At 39.8% G+C, this 20325-nt stretch overlaps 1 protein-coding gene across 6 annotated transcripts in view; it reads left to right on the plus strand.

Annotated features, from left to right (window-relative positions):
• Positions 1–20325, plus strand: part of pcnt (pericentrin) — a 57485-nt gene that overhangs the window by 31882 nt on the left and 5278 nt on the right. For 4 of the 6 annotated variants that reach the window (XM_082190251.1, XM_082190252.1, XM_082190256.1 and 1 more), the window contains 21 exons: positions 113–304; positions 979–1211; positions 1345–1464; positions 2046–2066; positions 3540–3776; positions 3975–4142; positions 5161–5313; positions 5989–6150; positions 7123–8118; positions 9412–9582; positions 10495–10995; positions 11972–12074; positions 12185–12357; positions 12437–12631; positions 14171–14341; positions 14462–14645; positions 14734–14956; positions 15048–15198; positions 15830–16528; positions 17614–17784; positions 20045–20200. In XM_082190251.1, the coding sequence (XP_082046377.1) occupies positions 113–304; positions 979–1211; positions 1345–1464; positions 2046–2066; positions 3540–3776; positions 3975–4142; positions 5161–5313; positions 5989–6150; positions 7123–8118; positions 9412–9582; positions 10495–10995; positions 11972–12074; positions 12185–12357; positions 12437–12631; positions 14171–14341; positions 14462–14645; positions 14734–14956; positions 15048–15198; positions 15830–16528; positions 17614–17784; positions 20045–20200 (5180 nt within the window). The remainder of the gene's footprint in view (positions 1–112; positions 305–978; positions 1212–1344; positions 1465–2045; positions 2067–3539; positions 3777–3974; positions 4143–5160; positions 5314–5988; positions 6151–7122; positions 8119–9411; positions 9583–10494; positions 10996–11971; positions 12075–12184; positions 12358–12436; positions 12632–14170; positions 14342–14461; positions 14646–14733; positions 14957–15047; positions 15199–15829; positions 16529–17613; positions 17785–20044; positions 20201–20325) is intronic. The other 2 variants (XM_082190254.1, XM_082190255.1) reach the window with 1 other exon arrangement.

Raw genomic sequence — 20325 nt, forward strand, 5'->3', positions numbered from 1 at the left:
TGTTTACGGTCTGTTGTTTATGAATGTTTAATATTTGTGTATCCCTACTTCAATGTCATTCGCTTTCACAACTTATTTGCTCTCTTGTGTGCATTTACATGTGTGGCTCTAGGTTTGATGGAAGGCTACATAGCTGAGAAAGCCATTTTGGAGGAGGCGCTTCAGCAGAAGGAGACGCAGGAGCAGCGTCTGGCAGAGGAGCTGGAGAGCACACGCATCCAACTGCAGCAGCTCAATGAAAATCATGCCCTCCTCCTGCGTCAGAGAGAAGCCCTGACGGCCAGCCTCGGAGACACGGAGAAGGGTGAGAGAGGAAGGGGTGTGATTTCGTTTAAGATGACGTGCTTTAGTTTAATTCCCAGATTGAATTACATAACATGCAGTTATGTAACATTTGTTTTGTCATTTGGTTCATTGCCGAATAGTCATGGCCTGTTAAATATGCGTGTTACTTTGCACACAGTGACATTTTAAGGTTGTGTGCTTATGATGGAAGGGTTTAGTTTCATCCTACAAATTCTTTCTGCTCTGTAGGCTTCCTCGACGCAGAGGAAGAGACAGGTTTGTGATGATAATCTGCGGCTGACGTAAATGTTTGAGTTGAGAAAATAATAACTGTACATTTTTGGACACTAAATGCATCCATTTCAGATGAAGTTTGCAGTTTATTTATTTTTTAATTTGTGGTTTATTAATGCTCTTGCTTATCCTGTGATCTTTTTTTGCAGTCTAACTTGTTCTAAACCTTTGGTTTTGAAGGTCCAAGTACTTTTAAATTTTTTCTTATGAATCTTTCTTTGCCAATTTCTTCTCGATCCAGTTTGCTGTGCTTTTATTTGTGCATTGAGAATGCACAAATGATCCGGAGCTCCTGTGCATGTTTGCATCTTAATTTGCATTTGCAGTTTGTGTGAGTTTTGTTGACATGAGATCTGTTGTTGCACGTTTTATTCATTGGTCCTCCTGGGCTCTGTGCAGCTCTGCTAGCGGAGGCTGAGCGTCTGGGGCAGGAGTGTGTGGAGGTACAGCGGCAGGCGGAGAAGGACTGCGGTGGGTTGGCGTCCCGTCTGCAGATGCTGGAACAGGCCCTGGAGGAGCAGGAGAGCCGTGGACATCAGCTGGAGGAACAGCACCGCCTGCAGACTGAAGACCTGCAGCAACACATTAATGCTCTGGAGAAACAGCTCAAACATAACCGCCAGTTCATAGATGTAAGTGTTTCCAACAGTTTGTCTTAAGTTCTTTGTACCAAAACTATTCACACCTTGTCTGGTGCTGAGAGAAAAATGTGAATATTTTATACTTGGCGTAAGCTTAGGCAAATAAATGACTATGCTTGTACAGGAACAAGCAGTGGAACGGGAGCATGAGAGAGATGAATTTCAGCAGGAAATCAAGAATCTGGAAGCTCAGCTGAGACATCCATCTAAAGGACACGCAGGAGGGGACAGCAAGGGTCAAAGGGTAAGGGGCAATGTCTAGAACTTTAGATGTGTCATTGTCTGAACAGTCTGACACCGTTTTTTTGTGAATATTGGATAATCTGTGACAAGAGTATGTGAGCAAATTTTTGTTTTGTTTTATTATATCTTAATTAATTTATTCCTGTGATGGGATGGCAAAGCTCAATTTTCAGCATCATTACTCCAGTCACATGATCCTTTAGAAATGATACTAATACGCTAATCTGATGCTCAAGAAACCTTTCTTTTCGAAGGTTGTGCTGCTCAATATTTTTATGGAAACTGAAAGTGATGCTTTTTTCAGGCTTCTTTGAATAGAAAGCATTTTATTAAAAAAAATTAACTGTTAAAGACTTAACATGCCTGTATTTATCTTGATGGTGTGATTTACAGACTGATCTTGAAGCAAGAAACAACATAAAAAAATTCTATGCTTCACAGGCAACATTTTTAAAACCCACTACCCTTCTGTACCAGATTGCTCACATACTCTGTGACACAAACTATAACCTTGACATCTCTGAATGATTTGAATGTTTTCATGTAGATGCTTTTTTTTTTCTCCCTAACTGAATGATGTAGATTGAGGACTTGGTTCTTCAGGTATGTTATCCAGCTGTAGTCATTAATGTGCTGGGCTTGTAGCAGATATGCATGGCTTATGCAGCGATTAAAGTAGTAGAGCATGTGATAGTTATTTTGCGTTAAGTTGTCTTGCTTGTCAAACCTTTTTTCAGCAGATATGCAGTACATCAGTTGCATCTGTAACTCATGTTATTGTTTTTTCCACTTTCATCCACCCATTGAAACTCAAACACATGCTTATCCTCTTTCCTCTCAAATGTCTTTGCTTACGTCCATCTTGGCTCATCTTTATCTGTTCCTTTTATGATTGTCTTGTAGCCCCTTTAAAAGTCTCCATCCTTGGCAAAACTGTTGTTTTATTCACTTATATTCCAACATGACCTTTTTTCCTGCCAGTGTAAATACATTTTGTTAGAGGTCACACTGGTGCCACCACTACTTTGCCCAAAGCCTTTCATTAAAAATGAAAGACATGAAATTACTACTACAGTATAACCAGTAGGTGGCTTCAGAAGAGCACTTGTTGACTTATTCGCCATTTACACTTCCTGGTTTTGCTTTTGAATTTACATTTAGACATTATGAAATCACTATTATAAAATAATCAATGTATCAAGAAATCTTTTTTAAAAAATTTTATTAAAGGAGGTAAGATGTTTTGCCCCAATAAAATTCTTAATTGCGACTGAATTACACAGAAAGCAAGTAATAAGTGCTCCTTTTATAACCACTAAAGCTGTCGCTCAGTATACTATAGAATACTATAGATACTGTATAGAAAAACAATGGTAAATTTAATACGGTTAGGATATTACAATTTTTCCCTGTAAATTAGGTTGTTAAACATTACTTTTGTTAAAGGGTTAGTTCATCCAAAAATAAAAATGTTCTCATCATTTACTCGCCCTTATTTTGTTCCAAACCCGTAAGACATTTATTCATCTTCGGAACACAAATTAAGATCTTTTTAAAATCTGAGGGATTTCGGTCCCTCCATTGACACAACTATCAAGCTTGTTCGCGCAACGTCCGCTCTCGCATCAACAACACGCGTGCACCGTGGTGCTCTGAGCAGCGCGTGTTGGAGAGTAATATTTTGTTAATAAAATGGTTAAAAAAAAAATTGTGCGTGTGCAAACAAAGCACTCGTGTAAAGTACTTTCTGGGCCTTGAAAGTGGTAGTTGCGTAGCTGTCAATGGAGGGACAGAAAGGAAAGCTCTCAGATTTCATTAAAAAGATCTTCATTTGCGTAAACGAAAGTCTTGCGGGTGTGGAACGACATGAGGGTGACTTTAATAAAAGTTCATTTCATTTTAATCTCAACTCCAGCTCATAGTCAAATGTGTGCTACCATATCAGGCGCCACCATCTGTAGAACTTAGTGGCACCAGTGCTCCTGCTCTCAAATGTAAGTCTGGAGCCCTGATTTGTATTAAAATATTCACACACTCTGTTTAGGTCTATATTCTGTATTTGTGTGATTTGTACAGGTGGAAAACCTTCAGGCTCTGATCAAAGATAAGATAGAAGACTATGGTATACTGTTGTCAGCAAAAGAGCAGTGCCAGCTTGATGTGGAAGAGCGTAATGAAGAGATTGAGAAATTGGCAACTCGTATCCGTGAGTTGGAGCAGGCGTTGCTGAGCTGTGCGGAGGCCAGCCGAACTGTCACACAGCTGGAGCAAGAACTTCAGAAAGCACGCAAGAACCTTCAGGAGCTCACACAGGTGCACAAAACTACACATACAAGTTCAGATGTGCCTTGCATGTATTCTGATTTTACAAAAAAAAACCTGCCACACATTTGGGCCCAGAATTAGGTTCTCTAGTAGTCACTGCTTCAGTTAATTAATTCAATTAATTTTCCATTTTGCACCAATATCTATAGTTCTAACCCATTCTGATCTGTGTGTTCGTTCTTTCAGGATAAAGAAGCTTTGCAGCAGCAGCAGTATGCTAATAAGCTCCAGATCTCTGCCTTACAGTCCAAACTCGATGAAACCAGACACCGCTTCCCTGATGTGACCCCTGACCCTAACCTCCGAGAACAGCTGGAAGCCACTCAACAGGATCTGCAGACCAAAGAAGAACAGGTGTGTGTATATCAAGCGCAGGATTAAGCAGATTGAAAGAGATTTGTGGAATGTCATGATTGAACAATCAAGAGTAACAGTATCCAAGTAACAAGTTTGCATTTGCTTTACAATGAGTATAGAGGTCTTTAAGTTAGTTCTCTAAACAAAATACTTGGTTCATTTTTATTCTTAGCTTGTGGGTAAAAAGTTTGAAATACCTTTGCAGTGGTATTCTGCTAGCAGACATCCAAAAACTGCTGAGAGTGTCGATTAGATGAATATGGAAATATGTGCAACACGCTTCACTCTTAATTACAACAAAATAAGCGCACAACAAAAATGACAGTGGTGAGAAAACGGCATTTAAGAAAGCATTTGATCATGGATATGTTTGCACAAGCTCTGCAATTCGGCACTCCATTCAAGCTATCTATTTTATACACCATTATCTCCATCTCCAATCTCCAATATGCCAGTAATTCTAAACAATTTATCCACACACTTGAGGCGGATATCTCTATCCGATAAGAAGATGTGCACATAAACTATGATGGAAACACATTTACCCAATAAATCCCTCGATGCGCAACAAACTCAAGTGACTTTGCCTCAACAGTGGATGTGGTTTGGATAACTGGACTAACCAGCGGAACCAATCACATCGCACAGCATCTCAATTGTTGGTTTGACCGTTCTGAAATGCCTGAGCCAAGTCTGTCATCAGAATGATTTGCTTTGATTTCCTCCCCAATTGCAATCAATTGCAGCAACTTCCATATTTATTACAGCTATTTTTACAGATATTCTATTTTTTTGTGCTGCGGAAATGAGAATTGCAGCCAATGAGAACATGTTTGATTTTAGCAGTAACATTACACTGTATGGCTTACCACCAGGCATTGTCAGAAATCAACTGTGAACATTTGTATGGTTTCTATTTCTAAGACAAAACCTCAGATTTATGAGTAAGATCTAATTTTGTTTCTTGACCACTTAATGTTTTTTCTTTGTTACATTGAAACTTTTTGTCTCTTAGGTGGAGTTGCTGTCGGAGCGTATAAGTGAGCTTGAGAAGGATGTAGTAGTGAGGGAGGAAGAGGTCGGACAACTAACACTACAGCTGGAGCTCAAAGACAGAGAGAGCAGAGCAACGGAAGAGCAGCTCCACGCTCACATCACACACCTGCAGGTAAGGCTCTGGCTCCGTATAGTTGTATAATGACTGTAGTCTGGTAGTCTTAAGCCCCTTTCACACAGAGATTCCGGAAAATACACGGATAAAGTAACCCGGGATTTAACCCGGGTTCGTTTGATTTTGGTTCATTCACACTGCCAGTGATTTTCCGGAATCAGAGAGTGCGTTCACACACAACCCGTAAAAATCCCGTAAAGACACGTGACATCGATGTGACTTGTGATGTCTCAGCAGCGTCTTAAGTTTGCTTATGACCACGCTTGTGCATTTTTTTTTTCTCTGATTCGATCATAAACTTGCGCATTACGTACCATTTCACAGCTGGCGAACGATCCCGCGCTTCAGCGTCATCACTACGACATGGCATTATTACGGCTTTTGTTCACACAGCGCGCGTTCCGGGACTGAACACGGCAATGTTACTAGGTCCCCAACCCGGCATCAATCCCGGGTCGTGTTTGCGTTCACAAAGAAGGCACTCTGGCAATTTGCCGGCAATTTCCCGGGTTCAAAGCGCTGTGTGAAAGGGGCTTTATTGTGGTGGCCTGTGGCCAGTATGTTCACGACCTTGGATAAATTGTATTCATAGCACAGTACCTTCATAGAATATGCTTGGGGAGTTTTATGGAGAATGTGAAAAGGTCCTCATCCTCATTTGTCTGTCCTTAGGAGACTGTGGACGCTCTGACAAGGCGGCTAGAAGAGGGCAGTGATGAATCCATCCTTCAGCTACCTTCTGCTCTTCTGGAGGAGAAGAATATGGAGATCGACCACTTAAATCAGCAGATCCTCCAGCTGCAGCAGGAGCTGGACATGACCAACGATAATAAGGTACGACAAGTGTGTCCGATTCCTAAACATGAGTTTTAGTCATCAGATCTTCTTAGTGAATCAAAAACATAAAATCAGTCAGAGCTGTTACTGAATAAGTTTGACCCAATAACTTGACTCGACCAAGGATAGTTACTTTTATAGAGTTATGTAGCACTTTAGGTTTATAACTAATTAAAAGCCTAGTAAAGATATTATATAATAATAATAATAATAATAATAATAATAATGGTAACAATGTTTTAGTCGTTAACATTAATGTAACATGAACCTATGAGCAATACCATTTTTACAGTATTAATCTTTCTTAATGTTAGTTAATAAAACATCATTCACTTTGTTCATGTATTTGTTAACATTAAAGCACTGTGAACTAACTTTTGATTTTAATAATGTTATGCACAAGTATTATTGAGGTCAGAGGTTTTTTATGAAATTGATTGAAAAATGTTAGCATGTTTTATTAATTGTTTTAGTATTTATTTAATCTAGGATTCATTGAATAATGTTAGCACATTTTATTCATTGTTTTAGTATTTATTTAATATAGGATTCATTATTTCGTTACATCTGTGAAAAGCTTTGTGTAAACAAACCTTTTGAAAATTATTACATTTGTCATTTATTTTTTATATCCCAACCCACACACACAAATTCTTCAGAAATACAGAAAGAATTGTTAATGTAACTAGAATAACGAAGAATCTAAAACATTCCTTTAAATTCCCATACCTAATATTCAGGAAGTGGGCGCATCTCATTTCATGTTTCTAAAACTTCATTGATCTCTTTCTGCTTCTTTTAATGTATATTTTAGCTTATTCTATAATCAAAAGTGACTTGAAGTACAGTTATCACAAGGAAAGTAAATCTAAGGTTTAGTGTCTTGCTTAGTTTGAAGACTTCCGTAATTTATTTTGTACTGATTAAATATGCTGCTGACTTGTAACTTGTCCTCATTACCATTTTCAGACACTAGAGGAAAAGCAAGCTGAGATAGAAGAGCTGCGCTCTCAGGTCGAACGTCTTCGTTGTGACCAGGAACGTTTACGGCAGGCAAAGGAAGAGGAGACCGAGCAGCTCCATGAGGTTATTAACAAGCTTCAAGAGGAGTTGAGCCAGCTTGACCCCAACCATCACGAGGTCAGTGACCCTAGCACTGATAGCCCAGAGTCATCGGACTTTCCCTGGTCCACTCTTCCCCGCCAACAGAGGGCATCTGAGGAAAGCCTGTGCCAGGAGCTCAGCAGCCACACGCTGCAGTCGTCTCGTGCTCGCTTGCAGGAGTTAAAGATTGAGCTGGAACGTGCCGTCGCGGAGAAGGATTCTCTTCAGAGGCTGTTGCTCTCCCAGGAGGAACAGTATGGAAGTCAGGTGGAGGCGCTTGGCCGGAGTCTTGGAGAGGAAAGGGGGAAGGTGGTCCTGTTGGAACAGGAGGCGAATGAGCTGAAAGTACAGCTAGAGGAGAAACGGACAGAAGCTGAGCGATTGGCGGCCCGTGTGGAAGAGTTGGAAGATACAGAGCGAGCTCATCAGTCCAGCATGAGAGAATCTGAGCTCCAGTTGAGAAGGGTGGAGGAGAGAAAAGATGAGGTCCAGCAGGAGCTTGACATGCTGCAAGAGGAGGCGAAGAACCAGCGTGTTGAGAAGGAGCTTCTGGAAAGCCAGATCTCAGAGCTGCAGCACAAAGAGGAGCAGTATGAGAATGATCTGGCCGCTTTACAGTCCACACTCACAGAGCTTGAGGAGAACGTCCAAGAAGGCAGAACCAACATCAGTGCCTTGGAGACCGGCAAAAAAGAACTGTACATGGAGAGAGAGGCTCTGAGAAAACGGGAGGGATATCTCCAGGAGGAAATAGAGCACTTGAAACAGGAAATGACATCAAAGATAAACTACATAAAAGAACTACATGAGCAACAGGAGGAGATGGTGGCTAAACAAGGGGAAGCCCAAAAAGAAGTACTGGTGAGATACTTGTAAAAAATAATAATAATTAATTAAACCTGGTGTGTGTGTGTGTGTGTGTATGTATGTGTGTGTGTATGTATGTGTGTGTGTATGTATGTGTGTGTGTATGTATGTGTGTGTGTATGTATGTGTGTGTGTATGTATGTGTGTGTGTATGTATGTGTGTGTGTATGTGTGTGTGTGTGTGTGTATATATGAAGAGTTCAGATGCAAAAGCCTCTAAATGCCATTTGAAATTTTCTTATAGAATGATCATTTTTATCAAGCATGTATATTTAAGTTCAGTAATTTCACTTAAATGATAATTAATAGGTCATCTTCATTGCCATTTAAGTTAAATTATTGAATTTAAATATACGAGCTTGATAAAAATGATCATTCTACAAGAAAATTTCAGATGGCATTTAGAGGCTTTTGCATCTGAACTCTTCATATATATCTCTATCTCTTACACACACATAAACACACATATATATATATATATATATATACACACACACACACACACACACTTGTTTATTTATTAGATTTCATTTCTCTTTGTGGTGGAATTTGAGGAACACAGCAATACAAACAAACTGTAATTGATATGAACTTGGACTGTAAACTTTAAACTTTCCATGTGCTGTGATGTAAACACTGAGTTATTTATGAAGTTGCCTTTTGGTTTTAAGCTTTCCAGAGCCTTTAATTAGTCGCAGATCAACTATGTTGTGTGTGCGGTCTCTGTAGTGCCTGAAATTATAGCAGGGAAAAAAAAAGGGGAGGAATGAGAACAGACTGATTTAGTCCAGCCTTCTGGCACACAAGAAGAGTTTCACACAGGAAGTAAATTTACAAAGAGGAAGTCTGTCTGAAGTCTTTTAAACGGTTTATTTTTAAGCTTGATCTAAATGTTGGATTGGTTAATCACAACGTAAGGTGGAGAGACGCTCTATTTATATTTGCTGGGTTCAGAGTACAATGGAGAGGTATTTTATCAAATAACTGTTTCTTGCTAGTGAGTGACAAGTGTACTTTTTGTTGTAATTGAACAGGAGGCAAAACCCTGGTTGCTTTAACTTGTAAAGTTGGACATTATCTATTTTGATTCTTTCATGTTCACTTGCTAGCTGGGAATAGTTTGTTTACAAGAGACTTGCTGCACATTTAAACTTTTAAAAATGAGGTTGTTACTCATTTTTCACAGCATAGCTTTAGCTAAATGAAGTGAGTTTTAAACTGCTGATGTAATGCATTTTGAGTGAGTGGTGTGAAGGACTGTGACATTCAGTGTTTTTGTGTTTGCAGACATGTGCTGAAGAGACCTTGGCTAAAGCTGAGACTGCTTTACGTGAGAGGGAACAGCAGCTGATCCACCTGAGGGCGGAGCATGATGCTTTAAGGGCGGAGCTTACAGCAGTGAAGGAGGGTCTTAGTAACAGCACAGAGAGAGCTGAGAAGCTACTGGAAGAGGGACAGGTATGTGCAGTAGTTTATTTCCTTCATTGATCCACATGTTAGGATATCTTCTGGTTCATCTGTTAAAATATTTATGTATTTATTTTCAAATTTAGGACTTGCCTATTTATAGACAAAGGTCTTGTCTTATCCCAAGTAATGTATTATCAACCCTGATTTGCAAAATAATGAGTTCACTGGCTAATTAGTTCACTAAGTAAGGGAAAATATTGTCAACCGGTCCTGAACCTGATCGGATGATCAGTCAATGGAGGTTTAGTTTGCAATTTGTGAGTTACACATTGATTTTTAGTTCAAAGTAATTGTATAATCTTACCTGTATATTATCTTTTATCCACATTACTAAGCAATCAGCCTAGCAACAAGACAAAACACTTCAACAATATTAGTTACATTAATACTAATATTAAAGGGTTGGTTCACTCAAATGAAAATTGTCATTACTCACCATGTTGTTCCAAACCTTCAACACTTTCATCCATCTGTTTATATTTTTAATGAAACCTGAGAGATGAGGTTGTAAAAGTAATCCATATATGAGCAAACCATGAATTTTTGAAGCACCAAAGTTTTGGTGTAATGATCTTTTAATAGAGGGACAGAAATCTCAAATTTCATTAATGTTAATTTGTGTTTTGAAGATGAACCAAAGTGTTTTTGGTTTGTAACGACATGAGGGTGAGTAATTGATGACAGTATTGACTTTATAAAATACTTTGATAGAATTGAGTAGTCCATAGAGCCATGTATTTCCATTATGCTGCCTGCTTTTAAATTGTAACAGTTTTACGTAATTTGTGGTATAATGACACCCTAGTTAGATGTGTAGCATTAAACCTGGCACTGACTTTCAACACCCCAGCAATATGGCAGCAAAAAATCAAGTTTTCTGTTTTGATCTTTCACCTTCAGACGAAAGATCGTGCGTTGGCTGATCTCGAGGTCCATAACCAGCACCTGAAGGCGGAGCTGCGGAGTCTGCAGGATGACCTGGCTGTGCAGGAAGAAGAGTTGGCCTATCAGCAGAGGGAGCTAGAGCAGCTCCGACAGCGCTGCAACCTGCAGGACCACCATCCCAAACACGTCCACTGCTTCCTCGAAGGAGTTTCCCGTGACCCGTCCCTCTCCGCCTCCCTGTCTTCCCCAGAAGTTCTGCGACGGTTGGACTGCAGCGAAGAGCGCCCCTCTCGTCTGCAGGTATCTCATCTCTCAGAGCTCAGCGCACTACACAACGCCAGCCTGGAGCTCCACAGCAAGGCTTCACCCATGGAGCAGGACAAGGAGAGACCACACGGCAGACACATGTTTATCCCACCTTCAGAGGAAGTCCAACCCATCGCACACTCTGCATCCCCATGCTCGCTTTCTTTGTCCGAACACCTCTCTGTGCTCGACTCACTGGATGCAGAAAAGGTAAGCATGCATTTAACTTTTCAAAAGAAATGTACCATGGCTCAACAGTAAAAATATTTTTACCAGCCCACCACAAACATTATTTTTTATTTTATTAAATTTTTTAAAAAAAATTTTATGTGTCTGATAGGGCTGGGGATAGTATCACAATTTTTTTCCCTCAATATCATTAAATATCAGTATTTTTCATACTATTAACGGGGAAGGAAATTCATTACATTCATTATTGAGGTCTGACAAACATGTGCAAACAACTTGTTTACAAGCCAACTCCAAAGAATAAGGTAGCCTACCTTTTTAATTTAGGACCCCATTACATTTTCTGGTTTTTGATTTTAATATAAACTTATCATCAGAAATGAATTAAATGAATTCATAAATCTTTACCAATTTCACCAGTCTTTTAAAATGTAATCACATAAAAATAATTAATTTATAAATAAAGTGCTTGTATACAGTATATATCAAAACAGATGAAGTGTAATAAATAGTAATAAATTAAATATTTTAATAAATATTGTTTTGATTGTTGTTGTTATTTCTCTGTTTTTCTAATTTCTCCAAGTTCTCAAAACTTCAAAGTTTTATTTTGCGGTTTTATAGTGAAGACATTTTAGGGTCTGTATCATGAACCTTCTTTCTTTCTTTTCTTTCTTTGTTTGATTTAAAAATATTGATTCATAGCCCAACCTTAATGCCTGAAAACAACATTTGCCATTTCAATGTTAAGTTTTCTTACAATAAAATGTCACTTCATGGGTGTGAAACCACACACTTTTCTTGCTAGGTGAATTTTATTCGTTTTTCGAACAGGTCTGAAAATTCTCACACTTTGGCTCCCTATGATTTTTGTAATTGTAGAAAGTGTCCTAAACAAATGTCAGTAGTTGGAGTTGGTGCTACATATGCTATTTGTTCTCTCAGTTGACATCATGTTTGGCAAGCGATTGGTGTCATAATGGGGCTATTTTTTAAGGTTCATGAATCGGACAATTCGGATGTAACGCTATCTCGGTCTCCACTTGGCTCCACCTCTCCCGAGTCTGTGCCGGAGTGGGTCAGCGATGGATACGGCAGCAGTGAGTTGTCTATGCATGAGTTTGTGAAAGAGAGACTGTTTGTTTAATAGGTTACTTTTTTTTAAATCCTGTTAGTTATCTGAAGTGTATTTGTGTGTGTGTGTGTGCAGACGTGAGCTCAGAATTAGAGGCCATGCTGAAGCTCGAGTTGGAGAATACAGAGCGTTTAGATGCTCATTTTGTGGAGTATCTGCGCTGCAGAGGAATGTCACCTGCTCAAAACACAGATAGCGCTGCAGGCAGCATGAATGAAAGCCATGATGCCCTCACACCTGAGTTACAGGTAAACGGTCCTCACAATGCTGCCCTCACTCATACATCAAGAAATGAATTGGTGATTTATATTTGTGTCTGTACCATAGGCTATGTTGAAACGTGTCTACCAGGAAAGCTGCAGAATCCTGTCTTTGTCCCATCGCCCTGCTCCATCTGGCCAGTCTCGGCCAGATTCTGAGCCTGCTCCACCCCCCTCCTGGCAGAGGGAGAGACGGGCCTTACAGGAGACCATCCTATCGCTCAGAGAGCTGCTCTGCAGGATGGCTGACAGGGAACCCAAGGTGAGGCTCATCTGTGCATTGCTTACCTGATAGATCCTTAAAGTCGTGATGAAACGGAATTAGTGATAGTATTGTGCCACGTCCAAGTGAAACAGCCTAGAAAAAAAAAAAAAAAAGTGTAGGGTTTGGACTTGGTTCCATCTATTCGTTGCTGGTTAGATCAGTGTTTCCCAACCTTTTTCTGGCTACGGCACAGTTTTAATAAGTAAAACATCCCACAATACAGCAATAAGCACTAAAATAACAAAATTGCACAAACATGCATTGTTTTAAATGGCATATTAAAACTGGATATTACATTAAAAGTAGTTCTTGCTTTAAGGTGAAACCTGAGTTTAAGTCAGGTTGGAACTTAAGGTCATATATGTAGCTATATGATGCTGTTGATGATGATAAAACAACAGATTTACAGATTGTCGCTGTTGGGTGGAAACCTCATATTTTGTCAAAGTTGGTATTGTGGCTTTGTATATGACCAGACACTTGCACATGTCATTTATAATATCAACATTTGATGAAGATCAAGATCAAATGGAGTTACAAGGTTTTTGACCAGTGAATGACAGATGCGCCCGTTCTAATGCATCTGAGGCAATAAGTGCATTACATTACATTTTCATCAGCTTGCAGGTTATCTTACAGGTTATAAAGTTTATTGTAGCTATATAGGTGCTCAGTTTTTCTTGTTGAATACATTTGGCCAAAAGATCAACATATAAAAGATAAAGCGCTATGCACAGGGTATTTTAAACCATATATTGTCTACAACTAGACTGCAAATACCAGACTAAGACTCTTCTCCACTCATCAGAAACAGAAAAAACATTAGCCTTTATAGCCATAATGTTTCTTGAGTAAATAAAATGCTGTACTCATTCAAACATCAGTTATTTATTTACCTTTACATTGCAAACAAACTGCGATCTATCTCCAAACTGCGTGCGGCACTTCATTCACGATAGAGTCGGGTGGTGTTATGAGGTTTCGCCGACAGTTTGAGCCAATGGAGTTGCGTGGTTTATTCAAAAGCTCTTTTTAATACTTTTTTAATAACAATGAGAGATGTACAAATAAAAATTCCTCAAAAGCCGGATTTTCAATATTTGATACTCAGATTTTAACATGATTTTTCTAAAAGAAAAAAGAAAAAAAATATGTATAAAGTACACCTAGGTTGCTTCAGTCCAGTAAGTGTTCATCTTGAAATATTACTAACAATATAAAATGCATTCTTATGTTTACTTTATATAAATCTGTAAAGATTTCTCAGTAAAAAGATGTGTATCCTGACCTGAAGGTGGACAGGTTTAGAATTATACTAAAAGCCCTTTTACTTGGCTAAAAAAATAAACTCAGTCAGATGAATAAAGGCATAAAAGATTTTTCAGTAAAGTTTTGATCATGTTGATTAGACTTTGTAGGGGTAAAGACAACATGGAAACACAATTAGCAGATCTAGAGTTCACAGTCTAGAGTTATGGTCTGCATCAGCATGTGTGTTATATTTTAATTTTTGTGTTTGTGTGTGTACACATGAAGACTGACAGTGGGGACGTGGACTGGAGGCGCGAGCTGTTGCATGCGGTCCGCAGTGTGTTTGACAGTGAACGCGAGTGGCTTCACTCTCAGCTTCAGGCTTTCATGACATCCAGCACTCAGATGGACCTCACCCCTTTGCTGGACCAGTTGAAGAAACTGTTTCAGAAGCAGGTGCTGAGCAGCCCAGCATGTGATGCTGTTTCCACACCATTCATGTTCTCTCATCTATATCTTGACATGGGTCAAGTGAATTCAAGTGCTTTTGTTATTCATTAACCGTTTCTCTTTCAGGAGGAGCAGCAGTGGAGATCTTTAGAGCAGCTGTTCAACGCAGACCGTCACAGTCTATTGGCTGAGGTGCGTAACCTGCATGCAAGCAGCCAGCAGAGTCAAGAACAGCTGCGACAACTGCAGGATTCACTGCACTCCGCAAAAGAACAGGGCACGGAAACACAACATCAGCTGCATAGAGATGGTAAATATTTCAGTGTCATCTATGGTCAAAGTGGAAAAAACAACAAAATTGGTCACCAATGTAGATTTTAACTTTGTGCACTGTTTAGTTGAAGAGCTTCAGCTGCGGCTGCAAAAGGAACAGACACTGTCAAATGATCTGCACTCCACTCTTGAGGCTGAAAAGAGTAGAGGACTGGAGCAGCAGAGACAGTTAGAGGCAGAGCTAAAGGCTGTGTCAGTGTTGAAGGTGGAGCTAGAGGAGACTAGACTTCAGCTTCAGTCAGCATACAAAATTCAAGAGGAATTAAAGAGCCAAATTCACAAGCTCAGGTACGGCAAACTTGTGCATGGACCCCTTTGAAAATTAATGATCACTTAAGTCTTATGCTGTAAACCTTTTATTTTTTATATTTGCCTTAAGGCTGAAGCTGGAAAATGATGAGGCTGAGCATCAGGCCTGTCTACAGGCAGTGGAGAAAGAGCAGGCCAGAGTTCAGGAACTGCAAGAGGACCTTCAACAGCAGAGACTCAACAGTCAACAAACAATTGAGCAAAACCACCAAACTCAGGAGGTAATCCACATTTTTGATGTACTAACCTTCTTTTGGTGGGGCTTTAATTCATCTCAGTGAATAAATCTCAATAACAATTATTTAAATAATAGTAATCATTGCTAAAAGCCTGATTATTTTCTGAGTATTTCACAGTACACATGGTTTCAAAGCAGCTTTACAGAAATTCATGCTAATGTTAATAATATTTTAATATCTTCATACCTTAGTTGCCTTTAGCAGATTATATTTAATATATTTTACGATGATATAAACTATCAAGCAGTTGAGATTTACTAGAGTATATGGTATATTTTACTTTATCCGTATATAGTATACTCTCTCAAAGATGGATATTTTATATAAAGAGCTATATACTGTATCACTCATCTGAGATTTGCTATATAGTATATATTAAATTGCTTGAGTATAGCGTATGTATAAATGTATCGTAGTTATATAATTCATTATTAATTTAACTTTGTGAATTATATGGTGATATTGAGGATGATGTTTTGAGGTTTTGTTTGATGCAGTGACTAACCAAATTACTATTTGATGACGTGTATCATTGCCGTGGTTAAATGTGTATAAATGGCAGTTAAAATTGATAATTTGCCCTTATGCGTTTTTTTGTATTTATTTAAAACAGTCTTTGCACCAGGCTTTGAACGAGCAAGCATCACATGTCAGTCGGCTTAACTCCGCTCTGAACCAGGAGAGCATCACATGCAGTAACCTGCGCTCTGAGCTCCAGATCGAGCAGTCTCGCTGTGAGGCCCTAATAGCCCAGGAGCGAGAGCGCACTGAACTTGTACTTTCCCGCTTGGAGGAGGAACGCTCTCGATCGGCGGAGCTCTCGGATTCACTCTCTCGCCAGGCCCAGGAACACGCACAGCGTTTAGAGGAGGAAGCCCGCAGACAGGAAGCGGCCAGTGCCCACGACAGACAGTTCATTCAGGACCTACGGGCACAACTAGAACACGAGAGGCGTCAGGGAGAAGACCTGGCAGCCATGTTGGAACGTTTGCAAGGGCAGGTCCTGGAAGGAAAGCGCAGGCAAGCGGGGGAGGCCGAGCGGAAGGCACACCAGGAGCAGGAGGAAGTGAGGAGGCTCCGTGCTGCTCTGGAGGGCCTGCAGACTCAGAAGACGGAGGTCGGGCGCACTCTAGAGGCAGAGCGAGAGAGAGCCACTCACTTACAAGTGGAGCTGGATGGGATGAAGGAAAAGATGAGAGTGGTGAAAGAGAGGGAGAGAGTGAGGGAGGAGGAGATGGAGAGGAAGAGGAGACAGGAGAAACAGGAGCAGGTGGAAAAGGAACGGCGACAGGAACGCACCAACGAGAAACTGGTGATTAATTCTTGATATTTATCATTTATACCCGCAGTACTTAACAGAACACCCAACACTAATTTAATTCCGTACCCAACCTTTTTGACATAAAGGCCGCAACCCGAACTGCACCCGCATTAATCAACTACATCAGGTTGACAATTATTATAATTTTTTTTCTCATGTAACATCAAACCAACATTAGGCATTCTCAGTTGATGCATTTAAGAAAAAGAACACAGAGAACGCAGCCCAACATTATTAAAAGAAAAAAAGGATGAGAACATGCATCCATTGTGTAAATGATACAGAACCTTTGCCTATATGTGAACAATCTGCCCATATAGGCTATTTTTGAATTGTCTAAGACTATACAGATGCTTAGAGGTCTCCATAAATTAAAAGAACATATAGCCAAATAATAATATCAGGGATATTTCACTCTGCATTTAAATGTGGTTGTCTCTCCTGATACTATGCCGTGCAGCCTATACGTGGCCGTTGGTCCTCTTAGCAGCATGAAAAATACAACTTTTATTCAAAATACAAATGGAGTCATATTGAGTCAAAATAGTTTTGGCTATTGGACCCGCACACGCACCGCAAATGACAACGCAAATATTATTAAATATTGGCAGCAGGAGTCAGATTTCAATTACGAGACTGAGAATGACTGACAAGACAATGGCTGAGGATTTGGTGTTAAAGTAAAAGTAAGCGCAACATATCCTGAGCGCCATTGGAAAATATATTTTCTCTATCTGATGTTCATTCATGCACTACAATGATCTGTCAAGCCACATTAAAGAGTGCCAGAACAGCTTTCAAGTTCTGCCAATTTTATTATGAAATTCAAATAATAAATGCTGTGACTTTTTCATATCAGAAGTAACAAGGCATAAAGCTTGGATGGGAGGCATGCTACTACTGAGATTTGTTCACACATTATCTAAAAAAACGCACATGAAAAAAAAAAATAGGAATCAATATCAGATCATCAAAATGAAATTCGATTTTTTTTAATTTTTTTTTTACCTCAACCTTATTTGATATGTACGTGAGCATAACTTCAGTGTGCTAAATTCTTTTTTTTATTCTCTCAGATGGAGTTGGAGTTGTTGCGTCAGAAGGATCAGCAGAGATTGAGGCAGCTGCAGCAGACGCTTGCTGACCTGGAGCAGGAAGAGAAACAGCTCACATCAGAACGCCTGCAGAGAGACACGCACTCCAATGGCCTGACCTTCACCCAGAACACACTCGCAAACATCTCTCAGGTAACAATACCCATACCAAATTTAGGAATGAAGAATAAGAACCCGTGCGACAGTGTGTCAGACCTGTACTGTCAGATTTTAAACCCAAACCTAACCCAAAAATACTGATTCTCACAGGCTTTCACTCAGATGAAAGTGTATGGCATTTATGAGTTGTATGACATTTTAAAATAAGGAAAAATAGATTTGTGGTACTGTGTTAGTACGAAACCAACACAGATGTTCGGCACAAATTCAGATTTTCGCATGTGATTTTGTCAGTTAAAACCAATGCGGGAGGAAAAATATCAGACGGGTTGAATGGATGTGTGAATTCACTCTCTTGACAGTAGGTGTTGCAGAAAAACCCTGGGTACCAGACAATAGAAAGAGTATGATATAGAGACTGTGGACATACACTCACCTAAAGGATTATTAGGAACACCTGTTCAATTTCTCATTAATGCAATTATCTAATCAACCAATCACATGGCAGTTGCTTCAATGCATTTAGGGGTGTGGTCCTGGTCAAGACAATCTCCTGAACTCCAAACTGAATGTCAGAATGGGTAAGAAAGGTGATTTAAGCAATTTTGAGCGTGGCATGGTTGTTGGTGCCAGACGGGCCGGTCTGAGTATTTCACAATCTGCTCAGTTACTGGGATTTTCACGCACAACCATTTCTAGGGTTTACAAAGAATGGTGTGAAAAGGGAAAAACATCCAGTATGCGGCAGTCCTCCTGTGGGCGAAAATGCCTTGTTGATGCTAGAGGTCAGAGGAGAATGGGCCGACTGATTCAAGCTGATAGAAGAGCAACTTTGACTGAAATAACCACTCTTTACGACCGAGGTATGCAGCAAAGCATTTGTGAAGCCACAACACGCACAACCTTGAGGCGGATGGGCTACAACAGCAGAAGACCCCACCGGGTACCACTCATCTCCACTACAAATAGGAAAAAGAGGCTACAATTTGCACGAGCTCACCAAAATTGGATAGTTGAAGACTGGAAAAATGTTGCCTGGTCTGATGAGTCTCGATTTCTGTTGAGACATTCAGATGGTAGAGTCAGAATTTGGCGTAAACAGAATGAGAACATGGATCCATCATGCCTTGTTACCACTGTGCAGGCTGGTGGTGGTGGTGGTGTAATGGTGTGGGGGATGTTTTCTTGGCACACTTTAGGCCCCTTAGTGCCAATTGGGCATCGTTTAAATGCCACGGCCTACCTGAGCATTGTTTCTGACCATGTCCATCCCTTTATGACCACCATGTACCCATCCTCTGATGGCTACTTCCAGCAGGATAATGCACCATGTCACAAAGCTCGAATCCTTTCAAATTGGTTTCTTGAACATGACAATGAGTTCACTGTACTAAAATGGCCCCCACAGTCACCAGATCTCAACCCAATAGAGCATCTTTGGGATGTGGTGGAACGGGAGCTTCGTGCCCTGGATGTGCATCCCACAAATCTCCATCAACTGCAAGATGCTATCCTATCAATATGGGCCAACATTTCGAAAGAATGCTTTCATCACCTTGTTGAATCAATGCCACGTAGAATTAAGGCAGTTCTGAAGGCGAAAGGGGGTCAAACACAGTATTAGTATGGTGTTCCTAATAATCCTTTAGGTGAGTGTATACCCGTGTATATAATACATCCATGTGTATTTATAGGCTAATATAAATGTATTAATCATATAAATTGTCATATATGAAAGTGCTAGACTGAATGATAAATATAATTTGGATATATTAAATGTCTTATCTTATTTAACCAGAATCATGACTGTAACTGTCATGTTTTGCTTACTTTATACCCGTAAACAACTGCATAAATAATACCTGGGACTCAATGACGGCTGAGCCTTAACATCATTACCACCGTGTTTTATTTTAGTCAGACCTACAGTACTATAGTGATGTGAATGACAGGTGGGAAAATTTTCCTCTAAACTTCCTGTGAAGTGATGTAGTGATTACTCACTTGTGCCTTATGCTGTTGTGTTCGCAGTGCGTTTCTCTCCCTCCGCTGAACTCACGTGCATGATCTGCCATCTATAGGGGTTTCCCTGAACAGTCACACAGCTGTTTTTTTTTTACTTCATGTGATGGCAGCTAAATGATTTCAAAAGCGATTATTTTCGATAATTATTATTTCAGTTCAACCTATGTTGGTTTCATTCATTGTTTTTTTTTCTTTGTGTGAACTTTGTGACAGTTGTTTGTGTTTGTGTAAGCAAGCATAACAATGTATTTGATCCGGTGTTCCATAGGACTCTACCTCATTTACTCCCTCTCTAATGGAGCGTTTGCTGAAGGAGAACTCTGAGTTCTCTGAGTGTCTCGCTGCTCTGAGTGAGGAGAAGATCTCCCTCAAACACACGATATCCTGTCTGGAGAGAGACCTGCAAAGCTTGAGTCACCAGCAGGTAATCTTTGTTTTTGTTTTTTTTATTTGCTGAAAACGCATTTTTTTTTCTCTTGTGCTTTTAATCTACCGTAATTTTTCAATTTCTTGCTCTTAGTTTGTGTTTTGTTTTTGTTTTTCTCTTAC

The sequence above is a fragment of the Leuciscus leuciscus genome, assembly GCF_965113295.1.
Source record: "Leuciscus leuciscus genome assembly, chromosome: 14".
In the NCBI taxonomy this organism is placed as follows: domain Eukaryota; kingdom Metazoa; phylum Chordata; class Actinopteri; order Cypriniformes; family Leuciscidae; genus Leuciscus; species Leuciscus leuciscus.